The following is a 21,221-nucleotide window of genomic DNA, read 5'->3' on the forward strand; positions in this document are numbered from 1 at the left end:
CTCCATGTCACTGGCTTCTAAATATGTTATGGTGGCTCAGTGGTTCGGACTATTCTCTTACAGCACTGGGGTCCTGAGTTCAAATCCAAGCCATCTGCATCTAGTTCTTGTAGTTTTCCTCCAGGTTCTCTGGTTTCTTCGCACGCTCCAAATACAGACTGAATTGGCTTTCTGTGAAATTTTACCGAGATTGTGAACTCTTGGGGACACGGATAATGGGAGTGGTATAATTTGTGTGATACATGAAGAATTTTGACTGACGCTTTGCAGTATAATATAGGCTGTAACTTAGGATCAGTACAAGATAAGTAATATATGTACACATTGACTCCACCAGCAGAATAGTGAGTGCAGCTCTGGAGTATAATACAGGATGTAACTCAGGATCAGTACAGGAGAAGTAATGTAATGTATGTACACAGTGACTCCACCAGCAGAATAGTGAGTGCAGCTCTGGAGTATAATACAGGATGTAACTCAGGATCAGTACAGGATAAGTAATGTAATGTATGTACATAGTGACTCCACCAGCAGAATAGTGAGTGCAGCTCTGGAGTATAATACAGGACGTAACTCGGGATCAGTACAGGATAAGTAATGTAATGTATGTACATAGTGACTCCACCAGCAGAATAGTGAGTGCAGCTCTGGAGTATAATACAGGATATAACTCAGGATCAGTACAGGATAAGTAATGTAATGTAGGTACACAGTGACTCCACCAGCAGAATAGTGAGTGCAGCTCTGGAGTATAATACAGGATGTAACTCAGGATCAGTACAGCATAAGTAATGTATGTACACAGTGACTCCACCAGCAGAATAGTGAGTGCAGCTCTGGAGTATAATACAGGATGTAACTCAGGATCAGTACAGGATAAGTAATGTAATGTATGTACATAGTGACTCCACCAGCAGAATAGTGAGTGCAGCTCTGGAGTATAATACAGGATGTAACTCGGGATCAGTACAGGATAAGTAATGTAATGTATGTACGTAGTGACTCCACCAGCAGAATAGTGAGTTCAGCTCTGGAGTATAATACAGGATATAACTCAGGATCAGTACAGGATAAGTAATGTAATGTAGGTACACAGTGACTCCACCAGCAGAATAGTGAGTGCAGCTCTGGAGTATTATACAGGATGTAACTCAGGATCAGTACAGGATAAGTAATGTAATGTATGTACACAGTGACTCCACCAGCAGAATAGTGAGTGCAGCTCTGGAGTATAATACAGGGTGTAACTCAGGATCAGTACAGGATATGTAATGTAATGTATGTACACAGTGACTCCACCAGCAGAATAGTGAGTGCAGCTCTGGAGTATAATACAGGATATAAAGCAGGTTCAGTACAGGATAAGTAATGTAATGTATGTACACAGTCACCCCACCAGCAGAATAGTGAGTGCAGCTCTGAAGTATAGTAAAGGATGTAACTCCAGTTCAGTAATGTATTTATTAAGTGACTCAACTATTTCTGTAAAATAATTTTATATATAAATTGAACATATACGATTGGAGGAATGTAGTATAGGGTCCACTTCAGGATACGGCAGTCTTCAGGCTCTGGACACTAAGTCCGGTGTTTTTCTCCAGCTGTGGTGTTTAGTAAACATTTTCATTCCATGTTTAGTTTACACATTTTTATGCTGGGTACATTTTCAGTTTCTCAGTCATATATGCTTCTATAAAAGAGAAGGTATTTTCCCTTTAGTGAGATTTCGGGGAGGTTTCCCACGTTCTTGTTCTTTCTTGGTCACTAGTTTGGCTGGAACAGCTGCTGTTTGTAGCTTCTCTATCCCAGCCGTGCACGATCCTGCGATGATTCAGTGAAAACACGATATTGCTCAATTCACATGTAACGCTTTGTATTAGTCTGTAAGCCCAAGAGTGTACCTGGACGCCGGTCCCCATCTAGCGTAGTGGAGACTTGGATGACGTCTCGATGACGGTGATGCAGAGAAAGAGTTACACACAACATAGGACTAGTCTGGCAGCCGGTAGGAACAATGAATGACTCGGACCGTTATTGAGTTGGCGCAGGCTAATCTGGGGTGCGGAGTCTAAAGGATTCTCTGTTCTTCACCCAAATCCACTTCAAGGAAGTATGGACTTTGCCAGTAAGATTCTTAGGTCGCGGTCACCAACAGATGGAGGGCGCGGGTGTGAACCATTTTATGGTCAAACATATCCAGGTAGATAACAGGCAGGCAAGTCAGTGCAGCAGAAACAAGGGGCAAGGTCAGGGTCAGGCCAAAGGTCGGTACATGGATATGTCAGATTGAGTGGGGTCCAGATGTAAACTGGGTCAAACACAGGAAAATCACAGGGAAGAACAAAAACAAACACCAAAAAACTCACCACCGGGGCATCAGATCAAGCAATTCACCAGGTGGAGTGACGTCATGTGCCGTGCTAAGTCCCGGCGCTGCAGCCGGAGATATGCAGAGGAAAGCCGTGGCATCCCGTCATCAGTGTGACGGCCTACACGATGCTGCCGATCAGGGAAAATGCAGCGGTGCTTCAGTTCAGCCGGGGCTGTTGTCCTATGATTTCTTACATGGGTCTGATCAGTAACACGCGGCTTTATTGCTTCGTCTATCATGTGTTGACTTTGGCTAGAGGTGTCCAATGGATCTCACTATCTAGATGTGGCTCTAAATGGATTATTTTGTGGATCACTATGCGCCAAGAATTCAATATACAACAAGAGTAAATACAGTGACAAATTTAAGAACCAGCACTCTATGGATGAAAAAGACGCTGCATTATAAAACGGTCGTCCCCAGTTCATGAACGCGCATTTCTGAGAATTCCTACCACTGAGCCAATGCTGCTGCGCACTTTATGGACGCATCAATAAAAAATCCAGATTATTATACACTTTCTAATTGGAATTAACAGATTATTGGGTTACAGAATAATGACGGTTTGTCCTCAGGCCAATGTATATGTAGCATTAAGAGGCCATGTGACTGTCCCTTGAAAAAATTTCATTTTCAGGAGCTTCTTTGGTATGATCTTTCTTACAGACAATTAAGGGCCTTTTACACCGGCCGATATTCGGCCGGTGCAGAGAGCGCCGATCAACGAGTCTCATTGATCGGCGCTCGTTTGATCCTGTCACACGGAGCTATGGATGGGGAAGAGTGTTCGTTACTCAGATCGCTCGTCCCCATAGATTATTATCATGTCGGCAGCGCGTCTCCCTGTTTACACACCAAGATGTTCTGCCGACAACCAGAATATTTCACTTTTTTAAAACGATACGACCAGCAGATGATCCAGCGTTTGCTCGTTCATCTGCTGATCGCTGCGCTGTTTCTATGAACGCTTGGCTCTGGGGCAGGCTCTTGTGCCGAGCACGCTCCATACTTAGGCCTCATGCACACGGTCAGTGGGCACAGTCTGTGATTACGGGCCCATTATAAAAGGAGCGCGGTCCGCAAATTCCAAAAATAGGACATGTCCTATTTTTTGCGGGTCATTTCTACGGCACGGACAACTATCTGCAAATATACGGGAGGGCCATAGAAATTAATTTATCCATATTTTTATCTTCAATTACGGATAAAAATTACGGTCGTGTGCATGGGGCATGTTACAGCAAACACTTCAAAGTAACAGGCTAACCGTCGCAGCTAAACTGTTAGAGGAGGGCAGCCAATCCCCCCCCTCGCGACACTCTCACGGGGCACTGATAATCATAGGAGTCGATAAAAAACACAGTTTACTTCGATACATAAGTATCCAACGATCGCTGCTTCAAAGTCCCTTGGGGGACTAATAAAAAAAGTTAAATTGTTTCAGGTTTTTTTTATTTACATACAAAAATTATATCAAAAGTTCAGAAAAAAATACCTTTTCCCATTTTCCTTAAAAACAATGTAAAAAAATAAACATAACGGGCATCGGCGCGTCCGTAAATGTCCAAACTATTACATTCTAGCGTTATTTAACCTGCAAGCTGAATGCCGTCATAGAATTAGAAATGCCAGAATTACTGTCACCTCGTCTCCCACAAAAACAGAATAAAAAGTCTCATGTACCCCAAAATGGTAACAATACCACAAAAAAACAAGACCTCACCCCATTTAACCCATGGTAAAATAAAAAAAAGTTATGACTCTCAGAATCTGGCGACACAAGACATTTTTTTGTTTAACTTTTGTTTTTTTCTTTGTAAAAGTAGTAAGACATAAAAAAATACATAAAAACAATTGCGTATCGCCGTAATTGTATTGACCCATAGAATAAAGTTAACATGTCGTTCTTTCCGCATGGTGAACGCCGTAAAAACGAAACCCAAATAAAATGGAGGAATTGTTGTCACAAAGAATTTTTATCCAGTTTCCCAGTAGATTATGTGATATGGACACAGTGACGTCAGGCACTTCTGAAGCGGAATCCCCGACCCTGTGGAGTCCCTGGCTCCAGGGAGTCCCTGACTTCACTGTCCATATATGGACAAAATATATTAGAAAGTTGCAGAACTTATTGCAGTGGACTGGACACCTGTTCACTATAATTGGGACTCTAGGATCAATACCATCAGATCTATTAGGATTTTTCAAACCAAAAATATATAAAAAAAACGAAATCATCATGAAATAATAATAAACACGGCTCTTCTTTTCCACCATTTTCAGTTCTTGCATCTACATTCATCCAGTCCCATATTTACATGCCGGTCGTTCACAGACGCTGCATAACCAATAGTCATAAATATTTCCATAGGAAAACCCAGAGAACTGAGTCACCGAGTCTGGGAACGGAGAAGACGAGGCATCGCGGCACATCTGGGATTTACATGGCGTCTTCCTGTCACATGATCATTAATATGCAGGAGAAATGTTAGATAAACCCAGAGGGAATGCTAATATTTGGATATCTGCGTCCTCTCTGCTGGGCGCTTGGTCCCTGTGCACATGTGCAGCCTCCCTGTGTGACGAGGGAGAGGATTAAAGGAGCAGCCGCCAACATTACTAGAAAGCACGGACATAATTCACTGCAGATGATATTGTCAGCGGAGCAGCTCCCATCTTACTCCATACAGGGGGTCACCAGATCAAATATTCCCCTGATCCGTCATCAGGATATGAGAGGCGCTGGATAAGTAAATATTCTGAATTAGTAGATGGGACTGTGCATGAAAACAATAAGTAAACAGTCTGCAATAAATAATTGTAAGGCCCCATTCACACCAGCGTAAATGCCTGATGAAGATCACAGTGCGTGGTTGAAACGCGTTGCAGCAACTGAATATTTATTATTTTAACAGTATATCGAATAAAATCGTTGTATCAAACTCAGACGATTTTGTGAAAATACCAGTTCAAAATTCACACCTGAGCGCCCGTCTAGAGGAGTATCTTTTTTCCAAGTTAGCATTACGAGCGTAAATGGGATATGCTCGTGTGAATGAGGCCTTAGGTTGTAAGTAAAATTCCAGACTACTCGGCCATGTTCACACAGTGCGGACAAGCTGCAGAAAAGTCTGAGGCATATCCGACACCGAACCCGCAGGGAATTCCAGCTGAACGTCTTCCCCAAAACTCAACTGAATTGGCTGCTGCGGAAAGCAGAGCCGAGAGGAAAAAGAAAACAATAGCAGCGCGTGCCTGCTCCCCAGGACTGGTCTCCGTGCCGCCCGGGCTCTCGAGATGACGCTGCAGCCTATGAATAGCCGGAGGATGAAGGGGCCGTCGCTGTGGCAATGCCGGTGAGGGAAGTATTGACTTTGTTATTACATTTGAACATGAAATGTTGTGGCGGATTCACAGCTTTTGTGGCGCTAAAATCCTATTTGCTACGAGCTGCAGATGTTTTACCTCCCCATTGAATTCAATAGGAAAAATCTTCAAACAAATGTGCAACAATTCCGCAGCATAAATCAGTTTGCGCACATTTTCTCAGCAAACTTCTTTCCGTAGATTCTGGATGTTCAAATGTCATCACTTTGCTGCTACTCTAATGCACCGCCATCTGCAAATCCGGGCAGAAAATCCACCCTGTGTGAACATAGCCTAAGGGCTCATTCAGACGAGCGTGTATCTCGTCCGTGTGACGGCCATTAAAACAACGGTCATCACACGGACTCATGTATTTTAATGGGGTCGTTCACATGTTCCAACGGAGCGTGTGAAGGGTCCATGAAAAACGAGGACATTTCCTATTTTCTTGCGTTTCCACGCATTCCCTCCGTAGATTATAGTCTATGGTGATGCGTGATAACGCGTCCCGAACGGGTGCAGCTCGGACGTGAAAAACGGCAGCTTTTCACGTCCGAGGTTGGCCACGTTCGTGTGAATGTCGCCTTAGGGAGGATTCACACGTGGCAGATATTGATGCAGAAGTTTCTGCGACTGAAAGTCAATTCCATGAATCTGAATGGAACTTCTAGAATTCCCTGCACCTGCGGAAACAACCCCATCAAGATGACTGGAACTTATTTTAAGTCACAGAAACTTCTGCAACAAATTCTGCCGCGTGTGAATCCAACGCCAGGGTACGTGCGCACGCTTATCACTAGAAAAGGTCTGAAAATACGGAGCGGTATTCATGGGAAAACACCTCCTGATTTTCAGATGTTTTTTAGCCACTCGCGATTTTCTATAGTCAATAAAAAACGGCTCCAAAAAGTCTCAAGAAGTGACATGTATTTCTTTTTCACGGCCATTTTTTTACACAGCTGTTTTTTAAAACCGGCGCGTAAAAATATTACCCGTTGGAACAGAACGCCGTTTTTCCTATTGAGATTAAAGGACAGATGTTTGGAGGCGTTCTGCTTCTGATTTTTCTACAGTTTTTCGGCCGTTTGCGGTTCACACAGGTCGGATTTTCTGCCAATTTTCCATCCAGATTTGCAAATGGAAAAAGGGTGTGTGCACACGTAGTGTTTTCAGACGTTTTTTGGGCTGTAAACGTCCTGAAAAACGCCTGAAAAATCGGAAGCAGAACGCCTCCAAACATCTGCCCATTGATTTAAATGGGAAATATGGCGTTCTGTGCCGATGGGGCGTTTTTTACGTGGCCGTTTTTCAAAACGGCCGTGAAGAAGTACATGTCACTTCTTGAGCCGTTTTTGGAGCCGTTTTTCATGGACTCTACAAAAAAGCAGCTCCAATAACGGCCGTAAAAAACGCGAGTGGCTTAAATAAACGTCTGAGAATCAGGAACAGTTTTCCCTTGAACCAGCTCCGTATTTTCAGACGTTTTTGAGTTTGTGTGTGCACAGAGCCTTAGAAAGTTCAGTGCTAGACAATCAGAAATGCTGTCAGCCGCAGGGTTTGTTTGACACACGGAGAGAGAATACAGCACAGGCCATGGATGAGCCACATATAATGCATAGCAGAGCTGTATGGTCAAGAGTAAAGGTCCTCGTACATCCTGCGCCGCTCAATGAGACAGCTCGTTGATCAGCGCTCGTTTGCTCCTGTCACACGGAGCTCTGGATGGGGACGAGCGGTCGTTACTCCGATCCCTCGTCCCCCATCCATTATCATCATGTCGGCAGCGCGTCTCCCTGTTTACACACCAAGATGCGCTGCCGACAACCAGAATATTTTACTTTCTTAAAACGATACGATCAGCAGACGAATAAGGGTTTGCTCGTTCATCTGCTTATCGATGCCCCTTTTCGCGGGGCAATTATTAGGAAGGAGCGTTCTATGAATGGATATTTCTACTATATCAGGACTGTGTGCCTTTAAGAAATGCATTCATTTATACAGCAACTAATTATAGTAATTAAGCGGCTCTTACAGCCAACAAAGTTTGTCCCTGAATCCCCCTTTGCTTGGCGGCCAGCGGTGATCAGTCAGAAGCATTTGCAGCCGGACTCAAATCACCAGGGAAAAATCAAACCATGCGTAAGAGATCTCATGTGTACGGACAATATACAATTTACATGCAGCTTACACCTCTCTTAATACATTTATTTAGGGCAATTGAATGTAATAGACAGGAGTCACTTGTATTATATAAGGTCTTGTGTGGCATCCCGGGCTTTGGGAGACTATTCATTAATTGGGAAAGCAAGCACGCTCATTGTGGTTTACTCACAAATTACAGCTGATAGCGGAATCCACCGAGGTCACCAGGATTAGACCCTACCCCAAATGTAACCATGTTAAAGATTAAAGGGGTTATCCCGTGAATCATCTTCATACTTAGGCTGGGTTCACACGACCTATTTTCTTTTTTTACTTCTCTCTCTGTCCCCCTTGGTGCTGATTCTAATCTGTGCTGCTTTGAGCAGAATCAGTCCCCCTCCCCCTCTGGCAGCTGACAATATACTCCCTTCTTACTTTCCCGTCAGATAGGTAAGGGCCTGTTCACATCAGCGTTGTCTTTCCGTTGAGGGGTTCCATCAGAGGTTTCCGTCGTGGAACCCCTCAACGGAAAGGCAAACGGAAACCTTACCTTCCGTTTGCATCACTATTGATCTCAACGGTGAACGAAACTTTGCTAACGGTTTCCGTTTGTCCCCGTGGTGACCGTGTTCCATTGTTTTTGACAGAATCAATAGCGCAGTCGACTACGTTATTGATTCCGTCACAACAACGGAACCCTGTCACAACGGGGACAAACGGAAACCACTAGGAAAGTATCTGTCACCTTTGAAATCAATGGGGATGCAAACGGAAGCTATGGTATCCGTTTGCCTTTATGTTGAGGGGTTCCACCGACATAAAGCTCAGACGGAACCCCTTAACGGAAACCAACGATGATGCGAACACAGTCTAACATGGGATCTAGAGTAGTCAAGATATATACTGTGTGACATCCACACTAAGCGCTCCCTTAGAAAACAATTAAAATATATTGAAATCAAACATTTAAAGAGACACTGCAGTGTTTGTTTTTTATTGTGGCCCCCGTTTATAAAGTACACCCGGTAAAAGGTTTAGCAGGTCATCCTCTTACCGGGTGCTTTGTTGCAAACATGTTCTGGCCGCAATTATGTCATGTGACTGGCCGATTCCTTCAGCGTCTGCTGTGTGGACCGGAAGTCTCTTTCACTATGCCTTCATATGTCTCCTCATCTATACCGCCATGTTACTGCAGAGGCTCTGCTCCTTCCCTGACAAGCTGGAAACAAGGAGTCTCCTCCTTTATACTGCCATGCTAAGTAAATGTCATACCTCTCTACTGAATCGGTTTTTTAACCGCATATAAATTGTAAACATTGTTAATTTTTATGATCCATACAATTGACTGCACCCTTAGAAAGTTCAGCGCTAGAAAATCAGAAATGCTGTCAGCCGCAGGGTTTGTTTGACACACGGAGAGAGAATACGGCACAGTCTATGGATGAGCCACATATAATGCATAGCAGTGCTGTATGGTCAAGAGTAAAGGTCCTCGTACACGGCCGGCCCGTCCTGGCCATGGGAACGAGCGCCGCTCAATGAGACAGCTCGTTGATCAGCACTCTTTGGCTCCTTTCACACGGAGCTATGGATGAGGACGAGCGGGTGTTACTCCGATCACTCGTCCCCATGCATTATTATCGTGTCGGCAGCGCGTCTCTTTGTTTACACTCCAAGATGTGCTGCCGAGAACCATAATATTTTACTTTTTTAAAACTTTTGCTTTCTTCTGGGGTACTGCATATTTTTGGGGGAAGGATTATCTTTTGAAGAAGAATTTGGACTGTTGACGATGACCGACAGAGCTGTAAAAACTGTATAACGGTCTATATTGAGATATTTGGACTTTACCTTCTTTTTTCCTGCTGCGGTTCGGCTTAGAGGAAGGGTGCAGAGTTATCATTTGTCTTGTTGTCAAGTAGTGGTGACAACATCTGACATACAGATTATAGAGTCACTGGTGATCTCAACTATCCTCTGTAGGACATTGCCGGGAAGGGGCTTGTGGTGCATCAAGGTGGATGAATGTTCAACACTATTGATTTGAATTCAGACCTGAGGCAACATTGACATGGAGTCTGCATGTTCCCTCTTTAGTTGGTGGGTTTCCTCCGGGTTTTCCAGTTTCTTCCCAGATTTCAATAACATATTAATTGGATTCCTATGGAATGAGCTCTAAATTATGGAATATGTCAGCATTACATGGGCGATGGAAAATTAATAGAAAAAACTTACAATTATAAACATTTATCAACTAGTTCTATATGGAAATTTAGGTAAATTTTTGCAAATTATTTACTCCCAATCATAACTGGTCGATGAAGCACCAAGTATTCTATAAAATCGAAGGACTCGCTGAAGATTATAAGGATTGTTCTTGCCAACTGCCGCCACATATAGAATAAAGTTATACACACCTGCTCTTATTTACGTACATTGTAAACTATGTAAGACCCCTTGGTTGACCTCAATCGTCCCAGAAATACAGCTGCTCCTCATAAAAACAATCCATCATGTGTACTGATAAAGACCTCTTTGAATATATCTTCTCCTCGTGGAGTAGTCTATCAGTGGTCTCCCTACGGTGCTATCCATACCCATCTGACAGCTCTGCCAGGCATTACTGGGGTGATATATTCATCGGAGGGCTTTCTAAATTGAATTAGTGAAGGTGCTCCATGAACTCTTGACTTCCATTATTAACCACGAACGGGCATTGCGGAGCCTTTGATTTGCGAAGCGCGTTATTAGGTCTATATGTTCTATACGTTATTTCCTTTTGACATCTAGTCCTTAGACTTTTGCAAACGTCGACGACCAAGAGAAAGTGGTGGAAGATGCGTCTTGTGCTGTCAGTGAAATTTACAATAATAGATGTTGGAATTTCAATTTGCAGTCTCTACTTTGTAATCAGCAGAGGTTGAACGTGCTCCTAACCTCCCCCAAAGTCATTAGTCCCCATCCATCTCATGTGGGATGCGGAGGGACTTTCTGAAAGCACATTTGTTTTTTATTTATTTCGGGTTTTGGCCTCCCAGTCTCCAGCAATTGGAAAACGGTCTGTTCTTTCTCTTAAGTGAACAGTAATTGTTAAATGTCAGGAAATTACCAAGTCGCGGGGCATGTCTTCTAATGGAGCGTGAAACCGTTTTAACTCAACCTGTCTGTCATGTGGGGATCATGGTTCTATTAAATCAATGTGTATTTTCATCAATTTTCAGCTTGATCTCCTGCTCTGTGGATAATAAAACATTCTGGCTTTGTGGAGGGACGATCAATCAATATACTGAGCTGTAGGGGTATATGACCTGTCAGTATCTAATGTTCCTATACCTGCAAATGAGGACCAGAAATATCTGTATTTGTCATGCCATAAAACTACTGAGCTGCTTGTCCCTGCTGCAATCATCGGGATGGTAGCCTTTATGGTTTTCGTATTTTCGACTCCAACACTGGGCTGGAACTGCGCCATCCACCATTGGAACACATGGATTGCAGCTGGACATATTAGATAAGACATTTTTTGAGACCTAGTGACAGCCCAGGTGTGAGACCATCTACCAGGTTTGTGATCATGTTTTTCCTAACCCAACAGTCACCCAGGCTTTTTTTTTTTGTAATATTTTAACCCCTTAATTAATATTGCCGCGGCCGTAACGATCCCAACTATAAAACTATTTTGTTATCTAATCCGCAGGGTGAATGCTGTAAAAAAATAAAAAAGAATGGCAGAATGGCTGTTTTCTGTTAATCCGGTCTTCAAAAAAAGTGCACTAAAAAAAAAGCGAATGTACCCCAAAATGGGACCAATAAAAACTTAGTTGTCCCGGAAAACATGTGCCCTCATACAGCTTCATTGGCGGAAAAATAAAAAAGTTATGGCTCTTAAAATATGGCGACACCAAAACAGATAATTTTGAAAAAAAAAAGTGTTTTAACTTTGCAAAAGTAGTAAAACAAAAACAACAACATATAAATTTGGTATAATCGTAATGACCCGCTGAAAAAAAGTAACGTTATTTATGCCACACATTAAACCGTGTCAATTTTAGACGCAAAAAATAATGGCAAAAATTCTGTTTTTTTTTCCATTACTGACCAAAAGAGTTAATAAAAGACTAGTAAGAAGTTATATGTACCCCACAAGGGCACCATTAAAAAATACAACTGCAAAAAAAAAAAGTCCTTAAACAACTATGTCGACGGAGAAATAAAAAAGTTATAGCTCTTTGAATGCAACGATAGAAAAACAAAAACAAAATGGCTTGGTTATTAAGGCTTAAAATAGGCTGGTCATTAAGGGGTTAAACTGTTTGGTCAAGCTGGACATCACCCTCATCATTGGCACACGCGGACGGATTATAGAGATACTAGTGGTGGGGTGGAAAGTTTGAAATGCATGGAACTGGCAGAAACCGTATTCTCCAAGGTAAGATCCACATTTCACTGCTGTGTGACCGAGATCTGAACCATCATTACTTATTTCTGTGCTTTTTTACTTCATGCCCATGTAGATATGGGAGAAGGAGCTTCATACAGTATCAAAGATCTATGCTGGACGCATCTCTCCATCACAAGTGTAGGCTCTCCTGTCCTGAAGGTCTTTTTCTCGAAGGTTGTCGAAGAGAAGGGGGGCTTAACTGTAGAGTTTCTTGGTTCCTCCCGTGTTTAGTAATTTGGCATGGATCACACCACTCATCGGGAATGGAGATGACACCAAGATGATCTGAAGGTCTTAACTCCATAGGCCCCAATAGCAGCTATATGAGCTTCTTTTATGGTACGTACACTCTTGGTTGTGGTCCATTGGGATGGAGGACACCAACCGTCCTTTAAAAACAAGAGGCAGCACTGACGTACAGGAACAAAGTCACATGCCAAAAGAAAGACTCACCATTTTAAAGAACCAGTGTAGAAAGAGTTGTAGACTAATGGCCAAGTCTTCATCTCAATAATTCTGGCCTTCTGGGACCATTCTACTATATCTCATGGGATATGCAGAGCAAACATACAGAAAACATATTCCGAGCACTGAATAAACTGTGCCCACATGTTCTTCACTACATCCTCCCAAAATAAACCGTAGGTGTTTACTCTACTAGGAAGGGTGAGACTCGCGGGAGGTTCATGGACCTCATAGTGTCCCGTCTCCCCATCACTTCAGACGTTCTGCTCTGTCTGGTACTTATAGATATCATGTAATAATACAGTCATACCATTCTGTATATAGTGATGCACGGCATATAATATATACGCTCCACACACAATGACGGCGCTTCAGATTTCTTTTGCGCGCTCCACACACAATGACGGCGCTTCACAGATTAGTTTTGCGCCACCGTCACTTTGTATACAGACTGGACTTTTACTGGACTACGCGGGGAAATAAAACATCGTTCTGGAAGTGTTTCCTGACGACATACCGGCCGGGCGTCACTTCAGCAGCCCTGGAAATGTGACTTTTCCGGGAGACAAAATAACATTGGAATATTTTAATTTCTATTTCTCACAAAATCTATACAGATTTTTCCGGAACAATGAGGAGCGGTGATTTCATATATAGATGGGGAAATACGGCTACTGGTTATTCATCAATTATTAGTGGTGGGTTGGGGGAAGGTGCTGTGAACTTGTGCTCCTGTTTTTTTTAATCCATCCCGGGGTCTACATGGAGTTTGTATGTTCTCCCCGAGTTTTTGTGAGTTTGCTCTCTTACGCCAAAAAAACATTATATTGTCTTTCTATAGATTGTGTGTAAGATCAGAAGCTCAGGGGCCAGTGATGATGGGGATGATACACTGTGTGTGTGTGTGTGTGTGAGATAGAGATTAGATTGTGAGCTCCTGGGGACAGGGATGATGGGAGTGATATATTGTGTATGAAATAGGTAGATTAGATTGTGAGCTCCTGGGGACAGGGATGATGGGAGTGATATAATGTGTATGAAATAGGTAGATTAGATTGTGAGCTCCTGGGGACAGGGATGATGGGAGTGATATATTGTGTGTGAAATAGGTAGATTAGATTGTGAGCTCCTGGGGACAGGGATGATGGGAGTGATATATTGTGTATGAAATAGGTAGATTAGATTGTGAGCTCCTGGGGACAGGGATGATGGGAGTGATATATTGTGTGTGAAATAGGTAGATTAGATTGTGAGATTCTGTGGTCAGACATAATGGGAGTGATATTGTGAGTGCGTATAGGAGAATAGATTGTGAGCTCCTGGGGACAGGGATGATGGGAGTGATATTGTGAGTGCGTATAGGAGAATAGATTGTGAGCTCCTGGGGACAGGGATGATGGGAGTGATATTGTGAGTGTGTATAGGAGAATAGATTGTGAGCTTCTCTAGAATTCATTATCCAGGATATTGCTTTTTCTTAAATATAATTACTTGATTTAGTTTTTTTCAATGGGGAAAATAAAACATTATAAAACCACATTTACCATCGCAGCAGGTCTGGTAACATTTCCTAAAAAAGTTCTTTCTATTGCGGCAGAACCAAAATTTTACTGTTTTTTTGGTGCCTTTTCCTTCCACATGTTTGAACCGCGCTATAAAAAGCATGATCGGGCCCCCACACAAGCCTAAACCCAGAGAGATACCAACAATATAACTAGTAAAACTCTGTCCTCCAGAGCTGACAATCTAGCGGATCGCATGGGTGCCCAGTACATGAATATTACATATTTATTAGTCATTTCCTCCTGGGCGCCGTCCACACAAAGATGCACATAGTCTGTAAAGTCAGAAGGAATCTGTCCTGACCACCGGATATGACTGGCCCTGCAGAGATAAAATCACCCAATAGTATAGAGAGCGTGATCCATAGAAGAGAGGCCTTTTGTTTGGTACAAGAGCCGTCATATCGGTGGTTGGATTCACGGATGGGATGAGGTTACCGAGCACCGGCGGCAGACGAACCTTTAAACTACAGGGACAGGGTCACGGGGGAAACGGTTGTATCGGAGCAGAATCGGATTTCTTAATGATGAGCCTTATCTTAAGCGTGAGAAATGTCATATAAAAGGCCCCAGTTCCCCTTATATGTGAATATCGTCCCGTTACCCCTGACTGTATTATGTGGCTAGAAAAAACACTTTTGCAATTGTTATATAATTAAAAATGTAAAAATTCTGTATCCTGCATGTATTCTAGTATATATCTGGCTGCAGAATCCCCTTCACAGGGCTCGTCTGTGGGCTCGTTCTACAACTGCTCCTGTAGGGGCTTCAAAAGGTCCATTATGATTAAGGCTGGGTTCACACGAGCACATTACGTCCATAAAGGACAGAACGTATTTCGGCCGCAAGTCCCGGACCGAACACAGTGCAGGGAGCCGGGCTCCTAGCATCATAGTCATGTACGACGCTAGGAGTCCCTGCCTCGCTGCAGGACAACTGTCCCGTACTGTAATCATGTTTTCAGTACGGGACAGTAGTTCCACGGAGAGGTAGGGACCCTAGCGTCGTACATAACTATGATGCTAGGAGCCCGGCTCCCTGCACTGTGTTCGGTCCGGGACTTGCGGCCGAAATACGTTCTGTCCTTTACGGACCGAACATGCTTTTGTGAATCCAGCCTAAATCTACTTTTATTTGATTATAATTGAGATTTAAAGATCGTTCAGGACACAGGAACAGCTGCAGAATTAGCTCAGACCTGCTCTCTGTTGGATATGTCTGGAAACGGGATTCTGCAGCATGACGTACTGGAATACATGCAGGCTGCAGAATCCATACGGAACTCAATTTATCACACAACAAATTGGCACCAATTTGTGGCATTTTCATGGACAGTGTTTTGACTGTTCCAATACCTCAAATGTTGTTTCTAAAATTTAACTACAGGCAGATGGTGCTACATTCATTACTGGGGGAGAGACACTATACAGTGTGCGCAAGAGAATATTCCAGATAGGAAGGAAGTTCCATAACAAATCAATATAAGGAGAACTTGCTTACTTTGGGTAGATGGCAGTCATCATTGCAGACGCATATGCCGGCTTGCAGACGCCCTCGGAGAAGTTTGCGTACTTGGTTGCAAGTTCTGCTGATCTTAAAAAAAAATTATAATAAATAAAAAAAAGATCAGAAACAGGTATAGAGGATGAAAAGACGATAAAAACCCAAGAAAAGGGGTAAAAAAATCTCAGTGAGAATAACATCATATACACAAAGCCCCCTCATGTGATCAAGATACAACATTATACACACAGCCCCCTCACATGTGATCAAGATACAATATTATACACATTTCTAATCAGAACCTGTGAATAAAAATACATTACTGGTAATTAGATGGATTAATGAAGAAATCTTCAATACAAAAGTCCGGCACAGACAAAGCCGATGTACACTCCTGAATATAGGTTTAATGTTTACATATATTTATGTGTATATATATATACACACACACACTACTGTTCAAAAGTTTAGGGTCACTTAGAAATGTCCTTATTTTTGAAAGAAAAGCACAGTTTTTTTCAATGAAGATAACATTAAATTAATCAGAAATCCACTCTATACATTGTTAATGTGCTAAATGACTATTCTAGCTGCAAACGTCTGGTTTTTAATGCAATATCTACATAGGTGTATAGAGGCCCATTTCCAGCAACCATCACTCCAGTGTTCTAATGGTACATTGTGTTTGCTAACTGTGTTAGAAGGCTAATGGATGATTAGAAAACACTTGAAAACCCTTGTGCAATTATGTTAGAACCGCTGTAAACAGTTTTGCTGTTTAGAGGAGCTATAAAACTGACCTTCCTTTGAGCTAGTTGAGAATCTGGAGCATTACATTTGTGAGTTCGATTAAACTCTCAAAATGGTTAGAAAAAGAGAGCTTTCATGTGAAACTCGACAGTCTATTCTTGTTCTTAGAAATGAAGGCTATTCCATGATAGAAATTGCCAAGAAACTGAAGATTTCCTACAACGGTATGTACTACTCGGTTCAGAGGACAGCACACACAGGCTCTAACCAGAGTAGAAAGAGAAGTGGGAGGCCCCGCTGCACAACTGAGCAACAAGACAAGTACATTAGAGTCTCTAGTTTGAGAAATAGACGCCTCACAGGTCCTCAACTGGCAGCTTTATGAAATAGTGCCCGACCGTATGGTACGCAAGCAGTGCCCATCAAGCCAATCCAACTTGTGGGAGGGGCTTCTGGAAGCATGGGGTGAAATTTCTCCCGATTACCTCAGCAAATTAACAGCTAGAATGCCAAAGGTCTGCAATGCTGGAATTGCTGCAAATGGAGCATTCCAAGACCAAAGCAAAGTTTGAAGGAGAAAATTTTTATTTCAAATAAAAATCATTATTTCTAACCTTGTCAATGTCTTGGCTATATTTTCTAGTCATTTTGCAATTCATTTGATAAATATAAGTGTGAGTTTACATGGAAAACACAAAATTGTCTGGGTGACCCCAAACTTTTGAACGGTAGTGTACATGCTGAGAATCTCCTGATCTACCACATCCCAAAGATGGTCTATTGGATTGAGATCTGGTGACTGGGCAACCATTGGAGTTCATGGTCATCTTCAGGGAACCATCTGGAGATGGGGGTGTTCGTTGTTACATGGCACGTTATCCTGCTGGATCCATAAAGTCCCCACAACCAGCAGCAATACTGAACTGGTTTTCAGGGCCAAACATGAGGCATGAAGACACTCCACCCATATTATAACCACCAGCCTCAACTGATGCCACGCGGTAGGATGGATCTATGTGGTTTGCAACAATCTCTGACCCCGCCGTGTATGGTGCGCCAGGAATTACGATTTGTTCGACAAGTTTATGTCTATTGTTGCCTCAGCGTCTTATACTTAGGAGAGAGGTGTGGAGCCGGCTGTGGTCTCGTGCTGAAAGCTTCCACGGCTGCCATGTTTGACATGCTGATTCTTCAGAGCTGCTCTTCTGTGGGCCACTGCCGTAATTCATGGTTATTACAGCTATTTTCTCCTTCGTCAACTTTGAACCGTCGGACCATTGTCATCGGACCTCTCTCATTAACATGGCATTTTCACCTACCGAACTGGTGCTCATGTTTTGCACCCTTCTCTGTACTATTTTGTATGAAAATCCCAGGAGATGAGTTTCTGATATGGTGAATCCATCCGGCACCAACGATCATTCGGCAGTCATTTATTCTTGTGTTCGGTCTGAAATTCTTGAACGTGTCTGCAGCTTTTATGCATTGAGTTGCTGCCATCTGATTGGCTGGTCAGATATTTGCATTAGGGTTAGCAGGGTATACAGGTTGGCCTAAATTTCAGGCAGATATGATTTATCCTTGGATGCCGTCATCTTTTATCTGTGAATATACGGCTAATATAAACGATGCTCCCGAATGCCTTTTCATGGTTCTGAAGATTTGGACCCTAGTGGAAGGAGCTTAGTCCATTTCCTTACCATCTTTGCAGTAACATTTAAACTTGCGCGCCATTTCTTACAGTCCTTAGTGCTAGACCGCAGTTCATCTTGCTCCATATAGCTGCAAGTGTTCAGTAAGGCTATGTTCACACGGGGTATTTTGCCGAGTTTTTTGACGTGGAAACGGCGTCGCAAAACTCGGCAAAAACGGCCCGAGAACGCCTCCCATTGATTTCAATGGGAGGCGTCGGCGTCTTTTTCCCGCGAGCAGTAAAACTGCCTCGCGGGAAAAAGAAGCGACATGCCCTATCTTCGGGCGCTTCCGCCTCTGACCTCCCATTGACTTCAACGGGAGGCAGAGAAAGCGTATTTCTCGCTGTTTTATGCCCGCGGCGCTCAATGGCCGCGGGCGAAAAACGGCGCGATAATTGCCGCGAAAATCGGCGTGCAGGGAGAGGAATATCTGCCTCAAAGTTCCAAACGGAATTTTGAGGCAGATATTCCTCCCCCAAAATACTCCGTGTGAACATAGCCTAAAGGTTTTCAGAACAAAGAGCTGCGAATCCCCGGATGCGCGATACTCCGCACTGACGAGGCGCTCGGAGAAATACTTTACAATGCACATTATCTTATTTTACTCTAAACGTGCCACAAGATCACGATGAAGAAAAGAAACAAATAAACTGCAAGCTCCATTGTGATAAATCTACCTATGAACAATATTCTGTGCACAAATATCAGATAACATAGAAGATCTGCATTCAGCGCTACAGGGACAGCAAGGAGTTAAATACTGAAGGTAGAAATTCCTATAGACCTGATGAAGAATACCGTGAGCGGACCACCTGAACTTTCGTCATTATGTCACCATATTGAAATTGAAACAACCCATTAAACATTTAGTTCTGGGCTGACTCTCTGTGAAGCGGACCCTGGATGTTTGATTTATGGACAAATAGATGCAGCTGCCTTTTATAGAAAGTACCAGGATACTCGTGATCCGCCTCAGTCACGGTTTACGGTCACGGGAAGCCTCGATCAGCTGAGGTTACAGTGTATGTATGAAGTGACTGCGTGCAGGTAAAAGCTCAACATGTCTGTCACGCTTCATCATTTCTTGTGAAATATAAAATATTTTCCATGCATGAGGATTGCGGATGCTGTAGACGTCTATGAAAAGAAAGTTCTCGCTCAGCGGATGGTCTGTTCTGTGGCTCCTTGTGGATGTCGCTTCTGAATAAGGAAGAAGCGCGACAGGAAAAGGATTGACGCCTTGGAGACTTGATGTTGGCGAAGACGATGGACGGCAAGAAAAACCAGCAACTTTATCCTTAAGGCTATATTCACACGAGCGTGTTAAGATTTACGCGTGTTAAAAACGCGCTTAAATCTGGTGCGTGTGCGTTGCATTATGAATCAGTGTGCTTCGCGAGTGGCATGTGTTTTTCACGCACCTGCAAAGCACTTATTTTTTTTTTTTTATGGAATCAACGCGCAAATGACGCACCGTACGCGGATGTGCGGTGCGTGGTTTTCACACACCCATTGACTTCAATGAGGTTACATGCGTCGTTGCATGAAAACGCACAAATATAGGACATGCAGTGAGTATCACGCAACGGACTCTCGCTGTGTGAAAAATCCTGCACGTGTGAACGGCCCCATTGAAATCAATGGGTCCGAGTGCTGTGGATGATTTTCACGTGCAGCACACGGACGAGATTCACGTTCGTGTGAATGGGCCCTAAGGCTATGTTCACATCTGCGTCAGGGCTCCGTTCCCACGGGCAGCTCCTTCAGAACGGAGCCCCGACGCAGATGTGAACGAAGCCTAAGAACGTCCTTCTTTGAACACCATGTCTTTATCTAAATAAATTTATCTAAATAAATTGTCCTTAAAGGGGTCGGAGCTCCATATCCTCTGCATATTGGCTCAGCCGGTGGCGCCATTGTGCAGGAAAGAACTGTGAAGGGGCAACAGCGCTGAACCAAAAATGAGACCCCTTCATTCTCAGTGGGGTACCAGAGAAAAGAGAAGGATGACCTGCAGCAGGACAAATGGATGGAGACATCACAGAAATGATGAATACTGAGCTAATAAGAAGCCCTTATAGACACGAACACTGGACATATGGTCACCAGGAGTCGAGCTCATCTTACATATCTGAACATTTCCTTAGAATTAAGCTCCGCTTTGGGGGTGATTTTTCAGAATATATTCGGGAACTGCACCTATTTAGTGTTGAGCAACCTGAACAAACTGCTGAGCTGCCCGAAGAAAGTTCAATCTCCACATTTTCTGTAACTAGATCTGACCTCTGATGAAGGACGAGCAGGGTAACTGTGGGGAATTTCCTAGGATGCTGTACAGTATTCGTGGATTATTCCCACAACAGGAGGTATTCCGCGTTTTATTAGTGATTATCTGAAAGTTATAGCCAATCCAACTGTGTGACGCGAGGACTCGGATCGCCGCCTACTAGAGAGCGCCAGTCAGAGATTCACAGATCCCACGGCGGATACAGAATATTTCCTGTTCCTGCCTCTCGTAAATTTATCATAAATCATTTTAGTGGACAGGAGAGTCATAAACATCTAGAGAAGTTGTTTTATTACTAGATTTATCTGCGCTGCCTCATCTCTATAACAAGGAGTCTGCACAACCCATCTGATTATCTGCCCGGGTGGGCATTCTGGGGGTCATTATAGGCATCATGTGACATTACATTTCGAATTTGACGCTTAAGAAGCTCTTGTAATATCGGCTGCCCAGTTTCTATTAAACCCATTAGGGTCTATTCACATGTTGCGGTTGAAATGCGTTTTTTTTTTTGTGCAAAATTGTTGCAAAAACAACTACACAGTTTTGGCCATGATACCGCAGTGAAAACCGTGATTCAAACACAACATGTGAATAAGACCTTATGGGTTTTACAAAAACTGGTCAGCAGACATTACGC

At 43.2% G+C, this 21,221-nt stretch overlaps 1 protein-coding gene across 7 annotated transcripts in view; it reads right to left on the reverse strand.

Annotated features, from left to right (window-relative positions):
- ST3GAL3 (ST3 beta-galactoside alpha-2,3-sialyltransferase 3) overlaps nucleotides 1-21,221 on the reverse strand; it is a 310,879-nt gene that overhangs the window by 97,057 nt on the left and 192,601 nt on the right. For 5 of the 7 annotated variants that reach the window (XM_075832627.1, XM_075832630.1, XM_075832625.1 and 2 more), the window contains one exon: nucleotides 15,848-15,940. In XM_075832627.1, coding sequence (XP_075688742.1) covers nucleotides 15,848-15,940 — 93 coding nt within the window. The remainder of the gene's footprint in view (nucleotides 1-15,847; nucleotides 15,941-21,221) is intronic. The other 2 variants (XM_075832631.1, XM_075832632.1) reach the window with 1 other exon arrangement.

Source organism: Rhinoderma darwinii, chromosome 7, assembly GCF_050947455.1.
Source record: "Rhinoderma darwinii isolate aRhiDar2 chromosome 7, aRhiDar2.hap1, whole genome shotgun sequence".
Taxonomy (NCBI): Eukaryota; Metazoa; Chordata; class Amphibia; order Anura; family Rhinodermatidae; genus Rhinoderma; species Rhinoderma darwinii.